A 25902-nucleotide genomic window follows, 5' to 3' on the forward strand; every position below is an offset into this window, starting at 1 on the left:
CAGTCAATTACGTGTTCCCACATGGGCAACACCTACCACGCGGGGCGTATGGCACAGTACGCGGGGCGTCTATAGTGTGAACCAAGAGACAAAATTCCAGAAGCTCAACTACGCGGGGCGTAACCCATACCACGCGGAGCGTCCAAGGCATAATTCAAGCAAATGAGTTCCAGGAGCTCAACCACGCGGGGCGTGGTTGAGTCAACAGGTCTGAATATGGTCCATGCGGAAGAAATTATCAACGGGATGGGTTAATTTGGCAAAGATGCGGGGCGTACTACCATCCATGCGGGGCGTGCCTTATGAAACCTGCAAAAATAGTGTGAATTCTTACTTGTAACTTGTGTAAGCCACCCCCGAGCTTGATGTGTATAAATAAGAGTGATTAGCACTCATTTCCTCATTCAGATTTTTTTGTAATCAAAACTCTATCACTTTGAGAGCTTGTTCGCTTATCCCGTCACTCCGTCGAAGTTACGTTCCATCCTCTTCCACCAAGCTCGAGAAGTTCCACCTCCAAGACCTAAGAGACGGCCTTGAGTCCGGTTAGCTAGTTCCAAGGGCCGATTCTTCCCTTCTTACTTGTTAATTTGCTTGCACTCTTCCTATGTACTAGGCTTGGTTGTATTCATATTCTTTTCATTCCATATTTATAATATATGAATTGCAATTCCCGTTTCTCTATACGTGTTGATGTTTACTACTTGTTTTGATATTTGTAATTGATTATTGTGTAGGGGGACACGATACCCGATGCCCTTTTGGACGGGTCATCTTTAGGGAACCATATAGGTGCTGCCCTACCGGAAGTAACACATCAGAAACCGTATGAATTGACAAGCCACGGAACTTACGGGCCCTAGTTTCTAATCCCCAGCATTAGACACGCCTTGACTAGGAACCACGTAGTCTAAGCACTTCACGGGTCGGTCGGTCTACACGTAGTCGTCTTTGCAAGAGTAAAGTATCAATCATATATGTTCGGAGTCATTGCTCTTTATATTTATAACTTATCGCAACCCGTAGAGTTTCGGTTATATAAAGTCTGTCTCACCATAGTTTAGGAGTTTGTAGTTGTCAACCAAACCAACCTAAAGTATTCACCGCCTAGATAACGAATAAAACCCAGTAGTTTAATACTTGTGGTTATAAATCACGTGGATTCGATACCCGGTCTTAACTGGATTATTACTTGATACGACGGGGTACACTTGCCCCTAAGTAGCCGCGTCTAGTAGAGTTCCATTGCACACGTAACACCTTACACATATTTGTATACCCATCATCCACATTCTACATATTTACAACCTACTAGTCGACCCGCATCAGTAGACAGGAGGCTGAACCAGTATAAATTATTGCGTAACAATTTTTTTAACCCTTTTCCTCCTGATATATTTATATTGCTTGCTTCTGTGCTTAAAATATATAACTTGCGCTTCTGACTATTGTACTCAATAGTGTGTTTAACAAAGTCACACAGAGGCTACTCCAGTTAAGTGGACTAGTGTTTAAATGTTCAGAAGCAGAATCAAGCTATGTTCCTATTTCACACAGCAAACAAAGTTTGCCTCTGATTTTGAGCAGCCTTGTGCTATTGAATTATTTGTGAGAAAATTTTATAAAGTCTTAAAGTTATCAATAGTTACATTCACCCCCCCCCCCCCCTCTTGGAACTAGATTCTATCTCACAAGGGACCAACAAAAGCCTCCGAGGAAGAAAACAAAAAAAAATGATAAAGATGCGGCTTCTGGAACAATGGCCACATCTCAATAGTAGTAACCACTTTCAAAGAAGAAGAATAACAATGAGACCTTAAACATTAGATAGAAATAAGATCTTTTGTCTTTCTTCTTCTGTGCTTATAAGATGTTTAGCTTTATGTGTTGTTATCTATTTGTTGAATGTATAAATGAATATATCATTATCTTTTCCATACTGCTTTTGAACGTTATTTATGTATATGTTTTTCTCTCTTATAAACGAATAACTCTGATAAATCAAGATTTAACTAAATTTATGCAATGTTTCAAACGCTTCAACGCTAATTCTATCAATGTAAGAACATTGTTCGAATATCTTTGTGCATCTTACTTCTTCTGATATTCTATGCCTTTGATACACTATACTTTTGACTCTTAACTTAATTTTACTACTGAACTTCTTAACGTCTAACATTCCTTTTTATCTTAAGTAAAATTTATTTCAGTAGCTCAACCCTTATGGGGGGAGAATCTAAAAGAAATGTAAGCTCAACTATTATGGGGAAGTTAAATCAATTGTTCCTATCATCTGAATTTTTGCCAACATCAAAATGGGGGATATTGTTGAAACACAATTTCCACACTGAATTTTGATTCTGACAAAAATACTATAAGAAATTAATAAGAGAAAGAAAAGAAATCGAGGAAAGGCCTTAAGCTTGGCTAAAACCCCAAGGTTTGATTATGGCCCAATAGCTGGAAGAATCCAGAAGCTTATCTCTAGCCCAGAAGGTTGATTCTACCAGACGACAAGAATCAAGGAGAATTAGAGAAGATCAACATTCACTCTTCACACTGACATTGCACCTCTATATCGGTAAAGAAGTACAAGTAACAGACTGCTTGTCTCCTGAATAATTTGGAATCTTTACCATAAATGTCCAAACCATCAGACTACCTCTGGCAGAAATCAGAAGCATACTGTCTCCTGAAGACAGAAGGAAAAGCCACTTCAATGGAAAGCTTTTGTACTGGAATCAGAAGGTGAAAGCGACAGAATGTTTCCCTCCAACAATTTTTTCAAATTTTGAAATGACCCCTCTTCCAGGCTTCACTAAAAAATCCCCAGCAAAAGCTTCATTTGCACTGGATGATCAACGCTAAAATCCAAAGAATCGTCTTTCAAGTGTCAAAAGCAAAAAGCAAAAAGGTCATACACATTCACTGTTTTGCATTCGTGTAATAGCTTATAGTAATTTACTTTGTGTTCTAAGTTAGAACAAATTTATCAATAGATAAAAAAAAAAAAAACCAGAAGCTCTTTTGTTCACTTCTGTCATAAGGGAATAGGTTGAGAGGTAAATAGATTGTTGAGTGTAGTGTGCAAAGGACGGTACTTTGTGGTGCCTATGAGTCTATTGTAAAGGTTTATGCTCTACCATTTGAAAGAGTTCAATTGTGGATTAAAACCCAGAGGAAGGTATTCTGAGGACTAGATGTAGGCAGGAGGCCGAACCAGTATAAATCATTGAGTAACTTCTCTCTAACCCTTTACTTTACTTCTTCTAATATTTGCTTGCTTTTGTGTTAAAATATCCAAGTAACTCTTCCGACTATTGTACACAATAGATCGTATAACCTTAAGTCATAATAGAAGCTCCTCTGGTTGAGCTGCATCCTATTTAGAAAGGTCAAGCAGAATCAAGCTTCATTTATCTGTATAACACAGTAAACAAAGATTATCTATGATTCTGAACTTGCCTTTTGTTTTGTGTTAATGAATTAAATTGTGAGAAAAATTTATTAAGGGTCAAATTTACCCAATAGTTCCATTCTCCCCCCCCCCCCCCTCCGGAACTAAGCTCTAACTCACAAAGGACTAACAATGGATATATCTCTCATCTATCGAGATTGATGAATGTTCAATCTATCATTAATCATTCTGTAATTACTTCATGTGATACATAATCTCTGCTTGAGGCACACCCCACGTGTTCGATGTGTTGGATCGTGCTAGATAATAGAGTTAAAGCATCACACAACATAATTCAAAATCACTATTAGTGATTGTTTGAGTCTAATGATTAGTTAAACCTACTAATACAGTTGAGATAAGGCAGGTGGCACTAGATAGATTCATCCATCCTGTTATCTAAAGTCGGACCTCAATCCTAATGAACTCTTTCATTGAATCTACGTAAATGTTTAGATATCCATATATCTAAAACTTGTGAAATCAGCTTTCTGTTCAGGAATAGAAGACATTGTTACATGCGAGTTTCTCTGGTATTATGTTAATCTGAGAACATGATACTTAGACTTGGGTTTATTTAAGTTTATCAATTAATCAGAATTAATTAGAATCATAAAGTATGGCCACTCTCCATCTTGTATGAACACTTTATGATTACTTTTATAAGCTACAGATTACTTCTAACTAACTTTTTTAGTTGTGATAAAAGATAAATGTCTTTATATAGTTAAACTTACTGTATCAAATAACTCAATAATGAACAATTTATTTATTAATAAATTATGTCCTAAAACAATTGTGTATTGGACATTCAACTAACAATGTCTCAGTTTCAAACCATAAAGAGATTTTTTTTAGCATGCACACCTGATTTGGTTTGTCAAGATCTCGAAATCCATGTTTGGTCTTCAAATTACAAAACAAAAATTAGATTTGTTTTGCAGAATGAGAATTACAAAATCTCAATGACAATGAGGTCAGATATGGATTTAGAGAAATTCAAATGTTTGATTGGAGTGACTCAGTGTATATCTGAACTTTTTGTTTTAGAATATGTCTTGCTCTTGTTTACAAAGACTGGATAAATAAGTTGTCCCTTCACATAAGGGTGCATAGTAATCTTGTTCTTCAATTGATATGGTCGTTTATCACTTGAATGGAAGAGATAGAAATTGGAAAAAGCGAAAGTTAGAAAAAAATGGTGAATCGAGGAGGGAGAATGAAGATGAAGAGAGAGAGAGAGAGGAATAGATATAAAGTTTAGTTTTAGTCAAAATTGATGTTATAGAGATAGAATAGGGATAATCAAAATTGATGGATAGAAAAAAGGAAGAGATTTAATGTTAAAAGGGGTCAATGTTATATAATGACCGATCATAATGACTTTTATGTATTAAAAAAAATGTAAAATACAATTATTTTTATATTACATTTATTTATTTATTTTAAAGTTTAGCAGTCATAAAGCAAAATTGAATGGCCATGATTGCAATTTATCCTTTAATTTTATTGATACAACAAAATAACATTTAAACAAAAATGTATCAAAACAAAAGATTGGATATCTATGTACAATTTTGTAAACACAATACAATGCTTAACATAATTGTAGTTTAAAACTATCTTTTGGCTATGAAACTCTATAATACTTACAAAATACAAGGAAATGACACACTATTTTCAAGTCAGTTAAAAGAAATTGGATGCTAGCAGAATAATAAGAAATCATCAATGGTCTAATGGCTTGGTTCTGAATATCCATCCAAAGCCATTAGCAAGAAACCGGTATACAGCTCTGCAAAGAAAGGTTTTATTTACATAACTATGAGTTGCTTAAGGAGAAGATACTAGCAAGTCAAAAGTAGTGGAGGTAATGTTAGGATAAATTATACAAAATTCTGTTAGCTATTCAACAAGAGAAAAAGCATCATGGTTAGTATCTTCCATCCTCTGCCAGAATGAGAATCCACAAGCGGTAAGGAAATGCACAGTTTCTTTAGTTATGAGGCAAGGCAAAAGCTCATATGAAACTACCAAAATGGCAGCAGAGACTTAAAATTGTTTCTCCCCCACCATTTCTTTCCCTTATTTTACTCAAACCACAAACCTCCTTCTTTCCATTTTAGATTACCCCCGGCCCATTAAAATGATCACTTGCATTTCTTTTTCTGGCCTGGCAGACAAAAAAATTCTCTAACTAACAAATCAAGGAATTGTAAGATTAAGCTTAGTTTCCCAGATAACCCAACCTCACCCATTTGTTTATCCCAAGCTGGACGGATTATGCTGTAAACACAGACGACTATGCCTGCCCCTTCCCATAATTTATAACTGATATGCTGCTACATTTCTGATGGGGTACTAAAAATCCCAAATCAAGGACAGATTCTGTTTCTCAGAGTGCTACAAACACAGCATCAAACTGATACAGGTAACCCATAATTGTGGAACGACCTGATACGTCCATCCCATCCTGCTGTCACAATGACCAGGCCCCAAGCATGGCAAGTAGCCGTGTTCTGACATGAAGCTTTCAAAAATTTGTACTGTGATTTATGCATTGCTGAGGATTTCGACAATGGGCTTGATATGGGGAGCTTCTCCTCTGGCCATGTTGCAGATCCTTTGGGAAAAGATTCTAGAAAATATTCTTGGCTCAGAGAAAAACCAGCCGGTGAAGAAAATGGCATCACTTCTGGAGAATCGTTATTTGAAACTTGAAATCTCCATCCATTTTCAATATTCCCATGTTTCAAGCCACCCCATGGTATTGCAATGGATGCATTTGTGGTGAAACGTTCGAATGATTTTATCTTCTTTCCTTGTATAGTAACATGCTCTTCTTGACCAATGCAATTCCACATGTAAACATTTGAATCCTCAGAGGCTGAGATTATATGTTTTCCATCTGAAGTAAAATATGCAGATATCTGGCTTGCTGTATTTTTTAGACCTAAAGAGAAGAAATTTTACAAACCAAAAAACAACAGAAAAAAGAGAAAGCAATAATCACTAGCAAACTGAAACAGTTAAGAATGGCATTGCAGGGATTTATATATATATATATATATATATATATATATATATATTGACATCAACAATTTAAGAAAGACAAGAAATCAACCTTGCTGACAAAGGTTCTCTTGCTAGTCCAAAACACAAACACTAGAAGCCATGACAGTAAAAGATGATTAATGTTTGTTTACATACCCTTGTATTTTCCAATCACATTGAGTCCTTGAAGAATTCGAACTTGTGAATCGGAACATGTCACCATCACTTTGGTTGAATCTTGTGGGCAAAACTGGGGGCAAATACATCTAATGAGAAAAAAAATTAAAACAAACATAAACAGAGAGCAGTAAAAACAAGAAGAGGTTGGGAAAAATTACCTGAAATCCAGTTATCTTCCTGCAAGATGACTTTTTTTTACTGCGCAAGCATATCTCAGCATCCAGTTGCAAGTGACTGCCTGAGCCAAGCAAAACAGAACCTACTGCTTAGATTTTTTTTCTAGATTTGTCCATCTACTTGAAGGTAAGCCAACATATTAATTCAGCAACCGAAATGATTTTCACAACTCGGAAAAACTAAGCAGTCAGATTTCACTTTAGGAATATGCAAAATATAGTCAACTTATAGATTAGATCACTTGCTTATTCTTTCAAGTGAAACACAAACACTGATATCTGTCTTAAAGCAAGTAAAATTACAAAAAAAAACCTGTAAAAAGTTGAAACAGCATGAATTTCTCAAGTCAAAATACTAAATACATAACTACAGAAAAAGGAAGCTTTCATCCTATTAGGTCCTACAGATTGTGGTCCATGCTAACTTTTGGAATAAGAATTACCTGATATATTGTAAAAGCGACAGTTGCCTCCTAATGAACCAACAATCCCTCCCTGCATCAAGAAAAGAGTGGTCTCTATCAGTCTACTAGATTACACAGCATCCTTTGTTGATATGAAATGTAAGAACACAAATCACCAAACCTTCCCATCTGGATGATAACACACAGCGGTTACTATTTCTTTTATATCAATCCAATCAACAACTTGGCAACTAGGAATTGCCCAAATGCGAACTTTTCCATCAATTGAACCACTCATGAAGCAATCCTTATCCATAGGGTTAAACTGAACACAGGTCACTGCATCACATAATGAGAGAAGGAAATATCAAGAAAGGTAATTGTCTAAACACAAAAGAGAGGCCAAAACCATTACCCTATATACTAACATCCTTGGCTAATAATTCAACTATGAAAACTAAGAAGTAAGAGCAAAGTCGCACCAAAATTACTATGTGAAAAGACTCCAAGGCAATGGTCGCTTCCTACTTGCCAAAGACGAACAGTTTTATCCTCTGAAGCTGACAGCAGATGCTGCACCAACAACATAGAAAGTAGAAATGTAATTTTATTTATAATAATTATTAAGTACTTTATTGTTTTTTGAGAGAATGTCCTTTTAACAACTCACATTTTCCTTCGACCAGGAGAGGTCCAAGATTTCTCCATTGTGTCCATGAAACTCGTGCAATGGCTTCTCCAATATGCGGAAAACTTTTGGAGGGAAAATGACACAAGCGGAATCTGATGTTTTCCTCAGGCTCCTCAACTTAGCTGCTTTCTCTTTATCAATAAAGAGGGGTTTCAACTCGGACAGATGATTAACAGTGAAGTATACACATGAAGGATCTATTTCTGGAACATCAACTTCATTTGATCTTTCGTCTTCAAGCACATGCCACATTCTCACAATTCTATCTTCTCCAGCACTTGCAAGATATTGTCCATCAGGACTGAATTTCATTGTCCGAATTGAACCTTCATGGGCCTGGATTTCTTGCCCCTTGTAAAGAGCTGAAAGCTCCTTTTTCTGCTTCCCGCACAGGCGAACTTTAACTCTTTGTACCTTGGACTGCAGAAGTGCATCTTCTTCAGCTTGCCTCAATTTTTCAGCTTCACTTTGCTTATCAAGAACGCAAGCCATGGAACGTAATCTACTCAGCCACCCTCTCTTCACACATTTCGGTGTTTCCATCATGTTATTTGATCCCTCAGTTTCCTTCTGCAAAAGTTGATGAAACGAGGGTGATGACCTAGAAGTGTTGTCAGATTCCTCCCCTATTACTAGGCGTTCCAAGCTCACTTGATCGTTGCACATCATTAACCCAGCAGAAGCCCCATTCCTACATATAAAATTCTCCTTTGGACCCAACTCTTCTGGCAAAAAAGGGTTATCGTAGGACCAAGATGACATTGTAGAGCGAGTAGAACAAAACTCATCGTCAAAACCTGGTTTTCTCAACACAGCACCACTGCTTTCTCTTATTCTATCCATATCTCCATAAAAAATATTATGATCTAAGCAGCCTTCTCCCATCCAATTTAGGAACAGACTTCTCCTCTCGTTGACACTTTTTGGTGTTTTCATCCATAGTTCATAATGAGGACTGCTTGCAATTGAATTATCAGTACTAGAATGGGAATCAAATTCCTCAATAATATCAGACTTTGCATCAGAAATTGATGCCATGTCCTCATTTGCATCAAAAAAACGATATTCTTCTTCACTCAAACTACCCATTAATATTATTCTTTGAGTTCAACCCATGAAATCCTACCTCCTCAAGGAACAAACTTTATAAGCCCAAGGCGATATGCTGAAATCCAAATTCCCCTCAGCACAAGCAATCCCGAAGAACTAAGATTAAAAAATAAAAAATAAAAGAGAGAGAGAGAGAGAGAGAGAGAAACAAACACAAAATCCAAGATCAATATAACAAATATACTTAAATTCAAGGAAACAACATTTGCAACAATAATAATAATAAAACAAAAACCAAGAGATCCAACATGGATCCCAATCCACGCTCATTGAACCTGGTCCTTCCAGTATACGAAGAACATTTTGTATTTTACTGGTAAAAAATTGCCAACATTTTATAGGGGGGTTAGAAATGAGGAGGAGATATTAAAGGTTCAAAATGAAAGCAGTACAGAGAAATAGAAAGAATTGTAAATAAATCAAGTGTTATGTTATAATTTAGACCTTGGGTGTAGAAATGAAATGAGGATTACAAAAAGAAAAAAAACAATTCTTACATGGGACTGTTTCTAGGAGATTTCTCAGAGACTGAGAAGGGCATGGATCCAAGCATCCATAGAAAAGAAAAAGAAAAGAATTATGGATTTTTTGGTTTCTCTCTCTGGAACACACGCAGACAGAGAAGAGAAAGCAAAAAGAACACTAGAACCAAAAACCAGATTTAATATAAAATAAAATAAAAAGGGAGAAGGGTAAAACAGGAAGAAGAATAGTTACCTTGATAATCGTGAACGGATGGCCCGAGAAACAAGATTTGGAGAGTAAGTGTTTGTGTTATCTTCATCAGAAAAAAGGGAAAAAAATAAATGTTTGTGTTATCTTCGCGGAGGTGCTAAGAGAGAGTTAATTGGTATCAAATCACCACTACTCAGCAAATAATACTAGATAATCGATCATTCAAGTATTCGCAGGAAATGTTGAAACTACTTCCTCATCCAATCATGTCATAAATACTCTACTTTACTTAATGATTCTAATAGCATGTCTACTGGTGTTATGGTGCCACCTATACATTAACCATATTCAAAACTAAACAAATTATAATTGTTCTAATGGTTAGTTATAACTTTTTCATCTAAAGTTACAACAAGATAACATTCATTACGGATGCCCTAATACATCCAATGTATTTGCTACGATTCAATTAACATACGTAGTTAATTAAAACGATAAATTACAAAACTTGATCAAATTGAAAATCTATTTACATATTTAAACTCATTACACAACACACTACATATCCATACTATTTCATTTAGCAATTACCCATAATATCTTTCATATATAACACTTAGAAAATTCTTTCTCCTTTGTCATCTCTTTCTCTCTCTATCAACACAAAGTGCTTCCAATCTCTATGTTTCTTCTCTGCGATTCCAATGATAAAATGCGGCAAGAAGGTACGTATCTACTGTATTTATGCGATTTCGATTGGCTTTAGGGTTATGTGTTCTTGTTTTCTTGTTTTTGCAATTTTGGTTCAGGGTTTAGTGTATCGTTGTGTTTTTTCGTTAGTTTATAGCTATATTTTTCCAAATGGGACTTAGAAATAGTTCAAAATAATAGTGAAGAGATCATTTTATCCAGAAAACAACTTCACGGTTAAGAGTTTTCTTCGCGGTTTTCACCAACTGTGAACCAAAATCATCGCGGTTGGGGCAAAACCATGAAGAAAACTCATAACCGCGAAGTATAATTTCCCTTCGCGATTGAGGTAACTGCGACTTTGCAGTCTTACTCCTGATTCGCAGTTTGATCAACCGTGAAGGAAAATACACATGATTTACTCCGCGGTTGTGATCAATCGCGAAGTAACCAAGTAAATTCCAAATGTGTTTTATTTCATTATTTGCTTAACATGAGCTACATTTTGTTGAATGTTGATTCATCTAAGAATGATTCAAAGAAGAGGAAGATTGTATCAGTTGATGATAGTGTAAAAGGCATCAATTTCAAGTATCCTTATAGCTGAATACAAAGGCATCAATCATAGTGAGGGGCGATTGAGATGTGATGAAGAAAGTGAAGACCAAATTAACTAAAGAGCAAATGGAGATGTTTAGGAAGACTTGTTTTGGGGCATTTGGCGGATATGGAAATGTGTACATTATGTACTCCTCTATATCATGGGGTCATTACGAGAGAGATTGCTCCATCAAATCCAAAACATAGAGAGATGTGGTTGTTGGGGTTTAGTGTCCTATAGACAATTGTTCCAAGATATAAACCTATTGTAAATTAATTGTTCTTTATATCATTTGTTTTAATAAGATATGGTTTTATAACTGTATAAAGGCAACCACTTTTAAAGAACTAAATAAGTCTAAATAAAAGTAAATCCTCAAGTTTATTTAAAGTGTTCATACAAGCATGAAGTGAGACAAAACATTATAATAAACTAATAAACTTAAAACCACCCCAAGTCAAGTGATATGTTTTGAATAAGGATTGACATAACACTGTTAAGACTTGCATGTAACAATGTTTTCTGTCGAGACAGAGAGCTGATCTCACGAGCTTCAGATATGCTGATATCTGGACAGTTACATGGATCCAATGAAAGGGTTCATTAGGATTGGGGACCCGACTTGAGATAACAGGATGGGTAGATTTATCCTTGTCACCTGTTCATCTCATTGGTATTAATAGGTATAAGTAATCCTAAGACTCAAAGGAATGTTAATTAGTGATTCTGGATTATGGAATGTGATGTTTTGATCCTGTTGTAACACGATCCATAACAGGGATGACTCTGGGGTGTGTACGGCAGACGTTGAGTATCACAAGAAGTAATTGCAGGATAGTTAACATTGGATTGAGCATTTGTCACTCCTGATAAATGGGAGATACGTCCAAGGATCGCTTGTGGAAGACTTGACTCTAAATCCTTACAAGGTGATAGCTTAAGACTTGAAATGAAGATTTCACTTAACCTATCTAATTGGAGTTAACTCGGCATGTACAAGTAAAATGAACGTTTCGCTATATGTGACTTGAAATTATCCATAGTCATAAGATTCTGTTCAAGGATGTAGTTGATGAAGGATCGAATTATACTGTAACTAATACGGAAAGGTCAATGACGGAATCAACTTGTCTTCTTATAGCTCTGGGGGAATGTTTCAAATCTGCCAATCACAGTTCGCACACTCATTCCGTTATACAAAGATTGAATGTAATTTTGCGAAATTAATTTAATGGTTGTAGACGGCTAGAAGCAATAAGAACCTAATGGGTCACACATAAGACTTGGAACCCAAAAGAGAAACAGATGTTAATTAATTGACGAAAGCCCAACTGAGTCCACTAAGACCCAGTAATAGAGGGGGCGATTTTCATGTGTAGGGACACATGATGAATTAATTTAATTTCGGACAATTATAATTAGATTATGATTATGAATTAAATTAATTATAGGATAAATAAGTTAGGAGGTTTATTGAGATTAAATTGCTTCTAATTATTATCCTATTAATAAGTTATTATTATCTTTATATTTAGATATAATTATAGATAATAATAAGAGTATTATTCTGAATACAACTCTTATTCAATAACCTAATTCTATCTGACTAGGGTTTAGATAGAAGAGGCTATATTAACCCCCTCTTATTGTAAATCTCCCTACCGTAGTGGATCGATTCTCACCGCTTGCTTTCGAATCAATTGATTTCATCTCTTTCTTGTATTCCTTGATCTTGTGTTGATTAATTAGAGGTAATCTATCTTGATTGCTATTATTCGGTTGAGTTCTAATATTGTTTTGATTTGTGTTTTTTGTTTTGTGCTCGTGAACTCGGATTAAGAGTTGAGGGCACTTCGCTTGCAACGGTAGATAGTTCATCAAAAGGTATTTCCTTCTATCCCTCTTTATATGAAATAACGATTAACGGATCTTGGTTTAAAGGAAATAGGTTAAAAATTTTATATTTCCGTTGCCAAACGTTTGCCTATTTTCCTTCAGTGGTTCAACGTCAAAGGAGTTAAACTCAAATTTGACGATTTTGAGTTTAGACTTATCGTCGGGTTAAGATTTGGTGATTCGGCACCAACTGTGAAGCGATTGAGTAAGTTGAAGAATGCAAAAAGATTAAGAAATATGTACTTTCAAGGTAGTTGGTGTTGGTCCCTTGTGTTATGACAATAAGTTCCTAAGGGGGGGTTAAAGGAACTATTTAAAATTTTAAGTATTTTAGGCTGTTTTTACCTTGTCAGATTTAAGTAGCACAATGATACTGAGTGCAGTCAGAGACAGCTTTAGTTCCGGTCAGCAGCTAAAGTTGTTTCTGGGGTTGGTTCAGAAAATAGCACTTGGTAGTCTATTTCTAAACACAACACTAGATCAAGAAACTCAGCGGCTCAAATTAAACGTTTTCTTAGCAAATATAAAAGCAAGCAAGTATAGGAGATAAGGGATAGAGATACTACTCAGCAGTTTATCCCGGTTCGACCTCCTGCCTACATCCAGTCCCTAGAATTCCTTTTTCAAGCTTTAATCCACTGTTGAGCTCTTTTGGGTAGAGCATAAACCCCTTACAATAGTCAGCGAGTAGTTACAAAGTACCATCCTCTATAAACCTATACTCAGCACTATCTAACTTTGAGTGCTAAATACTGAGCAACTCAGAGTCTCATAACTAAATTTAGTTATTAATAAAGTTTTGTTTTATAACAAAGAACACTTGAATGATCTAATCTATTGTTTACATAGAAGATAAGAGTTTGTGTAAATGTCTTTGTTTTGCTTTCAGAGGGAACTTCAAGTATGAATTTGCTCAGAGTTTTGGCTTGTTGAAGATCAAGTTCCAATGAAGCAAATGACAGGCCTTTTATAGTGACACTTCAAGGCATCGGTCATTTCAAATTTCGAAATAACCGTTGGTGGGAAACGGCTCTGTTGTCCCTTTCATCCTGATAGCTCCCATTTGTATAGTGTTTTTAGGATTAATTTAGTTTGTTTTAATTAGCTTTTAGTTAAGCTTTTGTATTAATTTGATAGTTTTTAGTTAAAATTAGTATTTTCTGTTATTTATGGCATTTTCGGTGTTTTCAGGGATTTTCAAAGACTATTCGAGCATTTTCGAACCAGACCTAAGCCTATTGGAGCATTTTCGGATTATTCAGGGACCATCGGAGCACTTTTGGGATTCGTCGGGGACCATTAGAGCATATTTCAGAAGCCCAAGGACCTAAACAGATAAAAGCCAGAGCAAAATTGCCCCATTTAGGACATGTCTCGTCAAGACATGCCCTCGTCTCGTCGAGACACTCCTTGTCTCGACGAGACGAGGCGAGGAAAGGCGCACCAACACCTTCCCCCTTGCTGAAATCCGTGGATCGGGCCCTGAAGCACATTAAAACACTTTGTAAATGTCTTTTTCACCCTTGATGCATTAGGGTTTCCTCCCTAACTCTCACTTTGTAATCGGAATCGACAAAGCGGGTTTTGGATTTCTATCTCTCACTCTTGTCTTTTACTTTTATATTTAATTGAAGCTTTTTCCATTATTCCTATTGTCCTATTGTTATGATTGGTTTGTCTATGAACTGATCCTCATCCAATTTGGGATGGGGATGAAATTGATTGTATGAATATGTATGATTAGGGATCTAGGGCCTTTTGATTGATCAGTTTATGCATGCTTAATGCCTAGAAATTGTCAGGAATAAGATTATTGCTAGAATGAGAATCGATGATGATCAACTAGCCTGTTTAATGTAAATAATGTGCCTAATGCCTATAAACCTGACAAAGATAGGATTATAGATAGATAAGAACCTGACCATGGAATTATCTATGCTGAATTTGTGTAAACCTTGTTGGTCCCGTGTGATTAGTTCCAAGGGGGGTTAGGAACTAATATAACTTTTTCGAATTTAATTACGCTGACTTAATATATTTTCTTGAGTTAGTTAACTCATCTTTGGTCGGCACGGCCGATTATAGTGTAAGACAGCTTTAGTCAGATGTTGACTAGAACTATTTTACGTATGAGTTGGGAATTGATACTATTGTGGTCAGCTTCCAACTCAGCACTCTTATTTACTCAGTGTCAGTTTAAACAATTTATATGCTGAGTAAATTTGACAAGCAACACATACAGATATATAAATATATATTGAGAGAGAGTTAGAGATTACTCAGTACGACTTATCCTGGTTCGGCCTCTCTGCCTACGTCCAGTCCCCAGAGTCCCTCCGGGCTTTTTAAATCCAATACTGAGCTCTTTAAAGGTAGAGCACAAACCGTTTACAAGGCAGTTGAATATGCAAGAGTACCTTCCTCTATTCGTCTACTCAACTCCTACTAAGTGCTATAACCAAACACCTAGATTTCTCTACCACTAAGCACTCAACACCGAGTACTCAGCACAACACTCAATTTTACAATTGATACAAATTGTTCTTTTCGAATGAAGAACACTTTAGATGATTACAGAAAATCAATCTAGCTTTTACACAAGAATAGAAATTTGGTGTAAGATCTCTTTTGGCTTTTGTGTGCTTTGTATCTATACTCTTTTTGTTCTTGTTGTAATCGACTTCTGATCCAAGAATGATCATGTCCTTTTTATAGTTGAGGTCTGAAGCAGAAAATGGTTTGAACTTTGGATTTGTCTGTTGATCCAAACGGCTCCTTTTTGAGACAAGTTCTGGTCAGCTTCAGTTTTGCAGGCCAATCCTGTCGTCTGAATTCCGCAGGCGTCAGGCTTGTCTTCTTCTTGCAGATTTCGTCTTCTTGTGCCAGTTTGTCTTTTTGCTAATCGAACAGTTGACCCATACATCTCGATAATTGGCTTTTGCATAATTCCAAGGTTCTGGATTGGTGCAGACAGTTGTCGGATCTTGTCTTTTAGCAAACGGATCATTCATGCTGTCCTGAAGATCACTCAGCTTGACTTTAATGGCTGTTGTCTTTGATTGTTGCCAATTCATATACTGAGTTCTCTTTTACTCAGCTTCCATGGTCAGCTTCGTTCTGCAAGACATAGTTCTCAATAAGACTTTTCTACTTTTGATACTGAGTTCCGTTCCACTCAGCTTCTTGATCTTTAAGCTTCTGTTCTGAAGATGACTTATCTTCTATCATGCTGAGTTCCACTCTACTCAGCTTGTGCTGAGATCTTATGCTGACTTCGTCCTGTCTTACTTTTTATTTCTTTTTGTATTTATATTTATACTCAACATTGAACAAACACATTAGTACATTTAAATCAAAGCACTTAAATTTAATTGTCCTTTAAATAATTTTGTCAAATCAAAATCATGTGGAAAGGTGTTTCAACAAACCTGACCTCGCTAGAGACCACTAGGAGTGCGGCTTCGTGGTTGGGCTACGGCTTTAGCCTTAGTTGCCAAAGAACCTAATGCTTTGCATGACCTAGGGTATATTCCTAATCAAGCCGTCACCCGAATGCATGTGAATAGGTTAGATGGATCTTGATCACATTTGTCTTTCTTATTAGGGCGATTACCGTCAATCACTGGTAAAACATAAATCTAAGCTCCCTGAACCCATACATAGGATTTAATCAAATGATTCCTCATCTTAGATTGTGTCATTCGTTAATCCACCTTCTGCCCTGTCAATTGTTCACTTTATTTTGTTATTTCAATTCATTTAATTCAATTAGTTAATTATCAAAAACCCAAACTATCATTAACCCTCTAAACAATTAGATCACTCTATGTAGATTTACTAATTATAACAAATAGTCTTTGTGGTTCGATCTCGTGCTTAGCATAATATTACTTGTTGCGATAGGATACACTTGTCCTATTTATTGCTATATATTTTACGAGCATCAAGTTTTTGGCGTCGTTGCCGGGGACTATTTCGTTTATAATTAGATTAAATTTGTCGGGAACTATTTCGTTTATAATTAGATTAAATCTATAAATACCCAACACCACCACCATCAATTTGTTTGGTGGTTGTTGTCGGGGACTATTCCGATTATAATGTGTGTAAATTGAATAGGTTGAAATAATTGTTTAGATTTGTATATAAAAACAATATATTTTTTTTCGGGTTTTGCGTGTCGTCTCGTCGAGACACCTGGCTGTCTCGACGAGACGTTAAAAAAAATTCTCGTCATGTCTCGTCGAGACACTGTTCATCTTGATGAGACGGAAAAAAAATTCTTTAAAAAAAATTTAAAATTAAACTTTTTTTTTTCTTTTACTTTCTCTATTCTTATGTTTGTTTGTTTTTTCCTATTGGCAGAACCCTCTAATCGGAATACTCACCGACGCCTGGTTGATTTTCAGGACTTCCGCTTGGATTTGAACAATTTAACATCGGAAATTTGGGGTTGGATTGACAGCCACCCTTGAGGGAGTTTTTCTATCCTATTTCTTTTCTACACTTTATGTTTTGTTTTTATGCATTGTTGGAAGTGTGGGGAGGAGGTAATAGGATATGATGATTTTTTATTCTGCCATTTGCATGTTTTTAATTTTTTTTAAACTTTTCTATATTAGGTTGCATGTTTTTGTTTTAATTTTAGGATTTCGTTCTTTATGTTTTTTGTTTGCTTTTTATTTTAATTCTAGTAATAAAAAGAATCCCAGACAGTTGAATTTGATACATTTAGCTAACCCGACAATACAGTTGACAATGCGCTTAAAAATTTGCACATTCTAAATGAAATTGATGCATGCGAAAAATTTTGAACAACGTTTGAGTCTCCAAAGAGTATTGATTGCCTAAAATTGACATGTTAGTTGAGGCTAGGATTGATACAAATAACCCTTAAATTGTGAGTTAGAGCCAGAAAGATCAATATTTTAGACTCATATTTAAGAACAATTGATCTCTTAGGTGTGGGATTACATTTATTGTCATTGTGCTTATAGGAATTGCATCCAATACTGGTTGAATTTTGTGTTTCTATTAAACTTGAAGTGATTAGGCAACCTAGGTATAGCCCTTTGTGAATTTAGCCTATTTCTTTGTTTAGCCAAAATCCCTTAACAAATCCACTAGATAAGCCCCTTTGATCCTATATTTACCCCTTTATTTGACCAACCCTGTTACAAACCTTAGCCTTCTTAAATACCCTTTCTCACCCAAGTTAATTGACTCAATTCAGTTTTGATAAATCCTTAGACACACTTATCCTTCAAATTCCCGATAGCAATCATTAAAAGGTTGTAATTTTAATAGAAGAAGCAACCTTTACCCATTTGAATTTCACTCTTTTTACCCTCTATTCAAAAAAAAAAAAAAAAAATTGGTTAAAACCAAATCAAAAGAATAAATTATAGAGGAAAGGATAAAAGACGTGTTTATATTTTTAGTTGCTTCCCGAATACTTCATTGAATCACAAAAACAACCTTGAGCTTAAACCTTCTTATACATAGCAGAAACGTGTCCCTTTTGGATTCTGACTTGCTTGAGGACAAGCAAGATTTAAGTGTGGGGAGGTGGTTGATAGCTCTCTAATTTAGTGTCCTTTTTGCAAAAATCTTAACTATTTGAGTCATTAACTTTTTGCCTATAAATTCACTTTTTCCTACCCTAACCTTTAGCCCACGTTACAACCCTTTAAAGACCTGTGATTTTGTTTAATTTTAAATGCATTAATTTTGACCGGATGGATGATGCAATCCCAACGTGACCACTTTGTGCAATAAAATGTAGAGAGTTTACAAAAAAAATTTACACCCAAACACTAGAGCGTTAGAGTGACCACTTGTGAGCTATCCATTTTAGTTCTCTTCTTTCGTTTTCATGAAGTGTTGATCGATAAAACGAATTAATCAGTTTTGGAGACTCGTCTGAAGTTCATTATGTTTTTAATTGCAAAATGAGTAGTCTGAATTGTTGTGGATAATAAAGTGCAGTAGATTCTTGTTTTTGTACGGGAGCTATTTGTTGATTTTTCTCTGTTTTGGATTTTGTCTTGCTTGAGGACAAGCAAGATCCAAGTGTGGGGATGTTGATAGCTCCCATTTGTATAGTGTTTTTAGGATTAATTTAGTTTGTTTTAATTAGCTTTTAGTTAAGCTTTTGTATTAATTTGATAGTTTTTAGTTAAAATTAGTATTTTTCCGTTATTTATGGCATTTTCGGTGTTTTCAGGGATTTTTAGGGACTATTCGAGCATTTTCGAACCAGACCCAAGCCTATTGGAGAATTTTCGGATTATTCAGGGACCGTCAGAGCACTTTTAGGATTCGTCAGGGACCATTAGAGCATATTTCGGAAGTTCAATGACCTAAACAGATAAAAGCCGGAGCAAAATTGCCACATTTAGGACCTGTCTCGTCGAGACACTCCTTGTCTCGACGAGACGAGGCGGGGAAAGGCGCACCAGCGCCTTCGCCCTTGCTGAAATCCGTGGATCGGGCCCTGAAGTCCATTAAAACACTTTGTAAATGTCTTTTTCACCTTTGATGCATTAGGGTTTCCTCCCTAACTCTATAAATAGGGAGCTAATCCTACTCTTTGAGGGGATAATTCATTATTTTCTTTTAGCCGTCACAATGTAGAATTTTAGCTTTTTAGTTTAGTTTTATTTTCCTGCTTTCTAGATTAGGTTTATTTCAGTTTTGTCTTTTCTTTTATTGAAGAAAAATTGATGGGAGAAGCTCCTCATCTTCTATTTCTGTAATCGGAATCGACAAAGCGGGTTTTGGATTTCTATCTCTCACTCTTGTCTTTTACTTTTATATTTAATTAAAGCTTTTTCCATTATTCCTATTGTCCTATTGTTATGATTGGTTTGTCTATGAACTGATCCTCATCCAATTTGGGATGGGGATGAAATTGATTGTATGAATATGTATGATTAGGGATCTAGGGCCTTTTGATTGATCAGTTTATGCATGTTTAATGCCTAGAAATTGTCAGGAATAGGATTATTGCTAGAATGAGAATCGATGATGATCAACTAGCCTGTTTAATGTAAATAATGTACCTAATGCTTATAAACCTGACAAATATAGGATTGTAGATAGATAAGAATCTGAATATGGAATTATCTATGCTGAATCTGTGTAAACCTGACCTCGCTAGAGACCACTAGGAGTGCGGCTTCGTGGTTGGGCTACGGCTTTAGCCTTAGTTGCCAAAGAACCTAATGCTTTGCATGACCTAGGGTATATTCCTAATCAAGCCGTCACTCGAATGCATGTGAATGGGTTAGATGGATCTTGATCACATTTGTCTTTCTTATTAGGGCGATTACCGACAATCACTGGTAAAACATAAATCTAAGCTCCCTGAACCCATACATAGGATTTAATCAAATGATTCCTCATCTTAGATTGTGTCATTCGTTAATCCACCTTCTTCCCTGTCAATTGTTCACTTTATTTTGTTATTTCAATTCATTTAATTCAATTAGTTAATTATCAAAAACCCAAACTATCATTAAACCCTCTAAACAATTAGATCACTCTATGTATATTTACTAATTATAACAAATAGTCTTTGTGGTTCGATCTCGTGCTTAGCACAATATTACTTTTTGCGATAGGATACACTTGTCCTATTTATTGCTATATATTTTATGAGCATCACATCCTCAGCGCCTAGTGACACGGCCAATCGTAACGAATTTCTTTTTGTCTCTCCGTGTCTTGTTCAACAACGCTTCATTTGCTTTACTCAGAGTCTTCAGATGGTGTCACCATTTTTGGTAAAGATTCCAAGGCAGCACAACGACAGCTCGTCTATTGCGTCTGAATCTTTCCATAATTAGATAATCTTTGTCTGCAAGTTAGGAAGTTAACTTTCACTTGCCCTTCGAACTCAGCAGCTTCGTGATGAAGGAATTGGCTTTACTTTTGGATCCTTCTTTCTACTGGGCTGAGTGGATCAAAAGCCTTTGATCCGTTTGACTTTCTTCTTGGCTTTCTTTGGGCATTGGCTTGGCTTATTAGACTTGGGCTTTAACTCAAGTTTCTCTTGTACTTATAATTTCATCATTTCAAAAACACTCAACAAACACATTAGTGATAATAAATCAAAGCTATTAAATTTAATGTGTTGGGAATTTATCTTAGGAATTTAATTCTAATTTAAATAGATTTGTCAAATCAAAATCAATGTGGAAATTGTGTTTCAACAGTTGGGTCTTAACACACAAACAAATATACGACACATTCGAAAGCATAAATTTGAGCCTTTAGAGAAGATGGTGATGCGGTCTTTATGGTTATGTTGTATGTCATACACAGGCTCCTAATATCATTGACCTCAATGATTTTCTAAAGTTGTTTGATGAGTTGCCATAGGGTGTGTTTGTTTGGGAGGAGACGTATAAGACGATGCAAAGTGTTGTATCTGGTTTGAGTAGAAAGGAGAAATTTGAGGCGTTCAACAAGCGCAAGATCGATAAGGTCGTTCCATATATGCTAATTGGTCTAGCACAAGCTTTTCAGGTATGCTTCGTATACTTATTGATCTAATTTATTTTGGTTGTATTTGAATTAGATTAAAATGTTTTATAAGTTTGGATACTTGAGGTACGGAGTGCGCCTACGGAAATTCTATATGAGGAAAGGCAAAAGCGTACTCCCTCATTTAAGTATGATAACTTGGAGAAAATTCTTGATCAGAGCTCTTCCATGTGAGGCGTCATTGGGTTCGACCGGGGACACTCCGATGCTGAAGTCAATAATAATTCTGAGTGAATAAACTATAAGCACAAAGTGGGGAATCAGAAAGTGTACCTTGAATACCTCGTAGTGGAGGTATTTATACTAAGATTCCATAACCATCAAAGTATAGTTTATTTAATGCCTTTTAATGTATTTAATGATACATTCTTTATGTCTGACCGTTAATGCCTTTATGGAACCATTTAATGCAATTAATTGTAGCGGTTTCCTTGATAATGGCTTGGTGACACTATGGGTGAATCTACCTAGGATGGCGTGTCCATGTCAGCCTGGCGGATGTAAATCCTTTATGGTGTATGGTCTTTACGGGGCGTATCCACCTGGAAAGGTCTTTCATGGCGTATGCCTGCTGGCGTACGCCACTGCCTTTACTTGGCGGATCTTATCTTATGACGGAGCTTTATTACCAATTAATCCTTTTACTTATGGGTTTTTATGGATTTTCCCCAAGGATAATATCTGGATGTTATCAGAAGCCCCCCTAAAAGTATCAATTAAGTCCTTTAGGGCTTTTCGCCTTCTGTGTGTGCTAGCATTATTATTGTCCCTAACGGGTGTGTTGTTCCATACCACTAGGATGGAGACAAGTGGCACCCTAGGGCATAAATCTTCAGGTGTCGTCGTCACCTACACTATAAAGGTGATTTTCTCTAGCTTTATGAGTTTTGCACTCTCCATTTCTCTGTTTGAACTTCGTTTCGTCTTCTCAGTTCTTTGTTTAGTTCTTTCGGTGCTTAGGAATTTATCTTCTTCCAACTTTCTCTGAACTTTTCATGTAAGTACTTCTTCCTGGGTTTGTAACTTTCATTTCATCTTCTTCTTCGTTCTTGCTTGTTTGCCATGAGTTCTAGTTCCTTTTCCTCGTAGAGGACTCTAGGCCTTGATGAGTTTGAAACAACTCAGAAAACTCTCTAGGTGACTCTTCCTGTTGCAACTCCGGTTCTTCAGCCCCTAAGAAGAAAGGGGAAAAGCTCCTAAAATGGAATAAACCTCGTCTAGGCTAGATTTAACAATTTTAATTACTTTAAAATCCTTGTATCCCTAGGCTTAGGGCGGCTGAATGTTTAGTCCCTGAACCCTTCCATCGACCCACCATGCCTCCTAAAGGCTACTTCGTGGTGTACCAGAGCCATGTTGAGTTCACGTTCCCAATTCCTGAGGTAATTGGGAAGGTTTTAGATTTCTTTGGTATACCCATTTGCCAGCTGCATAATGGGTGGCTAGATCTTGTTCTAGATTCATATTTGGCGGCGAATCTATGTGTGGTTCTAGGCCCGAGGGTCTTCCTCTCTCTTCACATAATGACTAAACGAGGGGTGGAGGACCACATAACCTTCTCTAAATTGAAAGGCTATTCGCATTTCCACAACAAGATGTCGAATGTCAAAAACCGGGGGTGCAAAATCTTTTTTGTGAAGTTGGCGGATGGCGTATCCTTAGGATTTCCAACATTTTGGAACTACAATCCTAAGTAACGGGCGAGTAGGGGGTTCATTCTTAACTCGATGGAAGAAGACACTGTGAAGCTGCTAAGGTCGGTCAAGCCAAATTATCGGGCGTACGACCAAGCCTTTGAATTCATGAAGGCGGGCAAGCCTTTAGTAGACATCTGCAATGGAGAGATCCACTATAACTCCTATCATGACTTCTATGAAGGTATTTTATCTGCTTTATGTCTGATATTTTCCCTTTTATCCCTTTGATAGAGAGAAGACTAACGCAACCAATGTGATTGCAAAGCGTAGGAAGAGGCAAAAGTCCTTGGATGCCAAGGAAAAGGTGGATGCTTTTTTTAGCAAGCATAAAGGGAAGCATCCTGTTGCTGAGTCGAAGACTATCCCCGCCACCAAAAAGTTGAAGACGGATGGCGTCTCCATTAGGGAGAAGGAGGCTACTGTCTCTATCCCTTCTAGAAGCTCGGGTCTTCTCGTGACAGGGTCCAAGATAAAGGTGTCTTTACTGCAGCCTTCCACATATACGCCCGGTTAGTTTTCCTTTCTTTTTGCCTTTTATGATTTTCCTTTTTCTCATCTGTCTAACTTTTCCATTCTCCTTGCTTGTAGCCAAAGAAGCCAGATCTTGGTGGTTACTCGATTGCCACCTATGGACAAACTATGACCTTAGGGTCAGAGGTTGTGATGAACAATCTGGAGGAAGCCATCAGGCATATCCCCACGGTTCTGCCTAACAGGGCAAAGTATCCTTCAACCAACCATTTGAAGTACGCTAAGCGTAAGGCATTGGTGGTAAGTAAATTTATTTTGTTACTTTCTTTGAATTGTCTGACTCCAGTTTTGAACTAAAGCTTTGTACTTTGTTTTCTCAGATTATCAACCATATCTGCTCCATTGAAGCGTATGTGGCTCGAAATGCTATTAATGAGGCTCGCATCAAGGAGCTGGAGACTGAGGTATTTGTCCATAAATACAGTGCCCTTGCTGCGGGTGTTATGGTTGAAGGCCTCAATGAGAAGATTCACCATCTGAAAGCCACTCTCAAGAAGGAGAAGGCTGGTGCCATAAGGCTGACAGATGAGCTAGATTCTGAGAAGGCAGAATGGTAGAAGGATTGGGATCACCTTGAGGAGGTGTGGTCTGAGGGCGTACTTTTATAGCGAGGGAATTATGGCCGTCATCAAGAGGGATTACCTTGAGCTAGGTTTCGAAGATCCGGAGCTGGAGGTCCCCACTATTAATGAGGCCTTTCATTATGACTCCTTGAAGAATGCCAAAATGGTCATATACCAAGAAGCCCTAGCGGATCCAGTGAAGGATGCTTCTACCAGCAAGAAGGCTGAAGAGGTCATCGATTTTGATGTTGAAGAACATGCAACCGATGCTTACGGTACGCCCAAGGAGAATCAAGGTGCCCATGATGCTGAACCATCTAAAGGGGAGAAGAATGATGGCTCTCCTCCTGCTTCTTGATTTTATTTTAGTCGTTTTTTTATGAAGGAATTTTTTCCTTTGTAATAATATACAATTTGATACTTTACAAGTATTTTGGTTTGGATTCTTTACTCGTATATTTTCTCAGAATCTGTTTATTTCTTTACATATATTTTTGCAAGTCTTTAGAATCTGGTCTTTAGGATTTGATTTTTTAAGATAGGTGGCAAGCTGTATCCTTTAATATTTTCCTATCTTTAAGGAAAATTCGTAAACCTTTAGAAGGTTTCAAGAGGGTTTGTTTTCCAATCTTTGAGGGAAAACAACCGCCTTAAGTGGCGATTAATTTTCCTATCTGTGAGGGAAGTTGATCCACCGTGGGGACTTTTCATTCTCCTATCTTTGAGGAAAGATTTAGACCTTATAGGTATTTTAGAGGGTTTATTTTTCTAACTTTGAGTAAATCGACCCGCCCTAAGTGGCGATCAATTTTCCCATCTTTGAGGGAGATGATTCGTCATGGGGACTTTTGTTGTTTGTATGAAGCTTTTGTTTGTTTCCCTCCTCCTTTTTGTAAGAAGGAAATATTTATATTTCTAATAAACTTTAAAGAAGATTATAAAAATAACTTTATTGATATAACTTCATGACAATAATCTTGTCTTTATTACAATGGATAAATGTCTCTTTGTGAGCCTCATTAAAACCTTTAATATGAAAAACCCAGTGGAAAAAACCCTATTCAAGGAAAAAGAGTGCTCGAGATTTTTAATTACATTTATTCTTGAAATATTTGTGGAGATTCTGGATATTCCAGGTCTACGGTACTTATTGCCCCGTCCATATCTTCTAACTTGAATATGGTGGGTCCAATTTTGGAGATGATGTGATAAGGTCATGTCCAGGTTATACCTAGTTTTCCTTTTCCATTAATAAACTAGATTTTATCCGCCTTGCGTAACACCAGATCTCCCTCATTTAATTCCACTAGCTTGGCATTTTTGTCATGGTAAGCTGCGATTCGCTGTTTGTAAGCGGTTATGCGGATGTACGCTCTATCCCTTTTTTCTTCAAGGCTATCTAACCTCTCCCTAAGCTTCTTTTTCTTCTGGTCTTCACAGTAATAAGAAACTTGATCGTTGAGGGTTTGTATTTCAATTGGAATGACTTCCTTTGTCCCAGAAGTGAGGGCAAAAGGCGTTTTCCCCATGCCAACTTTGGGAGTGGTTTAGTATGCCCACAACACACGTATTAGCTTATCCGCCCAGCTCTTTTTATGTTCACCTAACCTTTTCTTGATGCCTTTGA

The 25902-nt window shown here is 36.6% G+C and overlaps 1 protein-coding gene across 2 annotated transcripts; it reads right to left on the reverse strand.

Moving 5' to 3' along the window:
• Positions 1 to 5245: 5245 nt before the first annotated feature.
• On the reverse strand, positions 5246 to 9992 carry LOC136218501 (uncharacterized). Of its 2 annotated transcripts, none has more exons than XM_066005402.1 (8): positions 9790 to 9992; positions 7942 to 9168; positions 7754 to 7844; positions 7453 to 7610; positions 7311 to 7362; positions 6850 to 6929; positions 6668 to 6761; positions 5246 to 6410 (listed from the first exon to the last, which is right to left on the reverse strand). In XM_066005402.1, the coding sequence occupies exons 2-8, from the start codon at positions 9049 to 9051 to the stop codon at positions 5875 to 5877; spliced, it is 2121 nt and encodes a 706-aa protein (XP_065861474.1). In that variant the 5' UTR covers positions 9052 to 9168; positions 9790 to 9992; the 3' UTR covers positions 5246 to 5874. The 2 variants fall into 2 exon arrangements, with proteins under 2 accessions (XP_065861474.1, XP_065861473.1); XM_066005401.1 differs by lacking the exon at positions 9790 to 9992 and adding an exon at positions 9570 to 9714.
• Positions 9993 to 25902: the final 15910 nt, after the last annotated feature.

Source organism: Euphorbia lathyris, chromosome 2 (genome assembly GCF_963576675.1).
Source record: "Euphorbia lathyris chromosome 2, ddEupLath1.1, whole genome shotgun sequence".
NCBI lineage: Eukaryota > Viridiplantae > Streptophyta > Magnoliopsida > Malpighiales > Euphorbiaceae > Euphorbia > Euphorbia lathyris.

What these genes read in the sequence shown, in the direction of transcription:
- LOC136218501 (XM_066005402.1), bottom strand. Translation starts at nt 9,051, where the DNA reads ATGGGTAGTTTGAGTGAAGAAGAATATCGTTTTTTTGATGCAAATGAG. An exon ending in GTTATCATCCAGATGGGAAG is followed by an intron (nt 7,363 to 7,452) that starts GTTTGGTGATTT and finishes TTCTTGATGCAG; the next exon opens with GGAGGGATTGTTGGTTCATT. An exon ending in TCGCTTTTACAATATATCAG is followed by an intron (nt 6,930 to 7,310) that starts GTAATTCTTATT and finishes TGCTTGGCTCAG; the next exon opens with GCAGTCACTTGCAACTGGAT.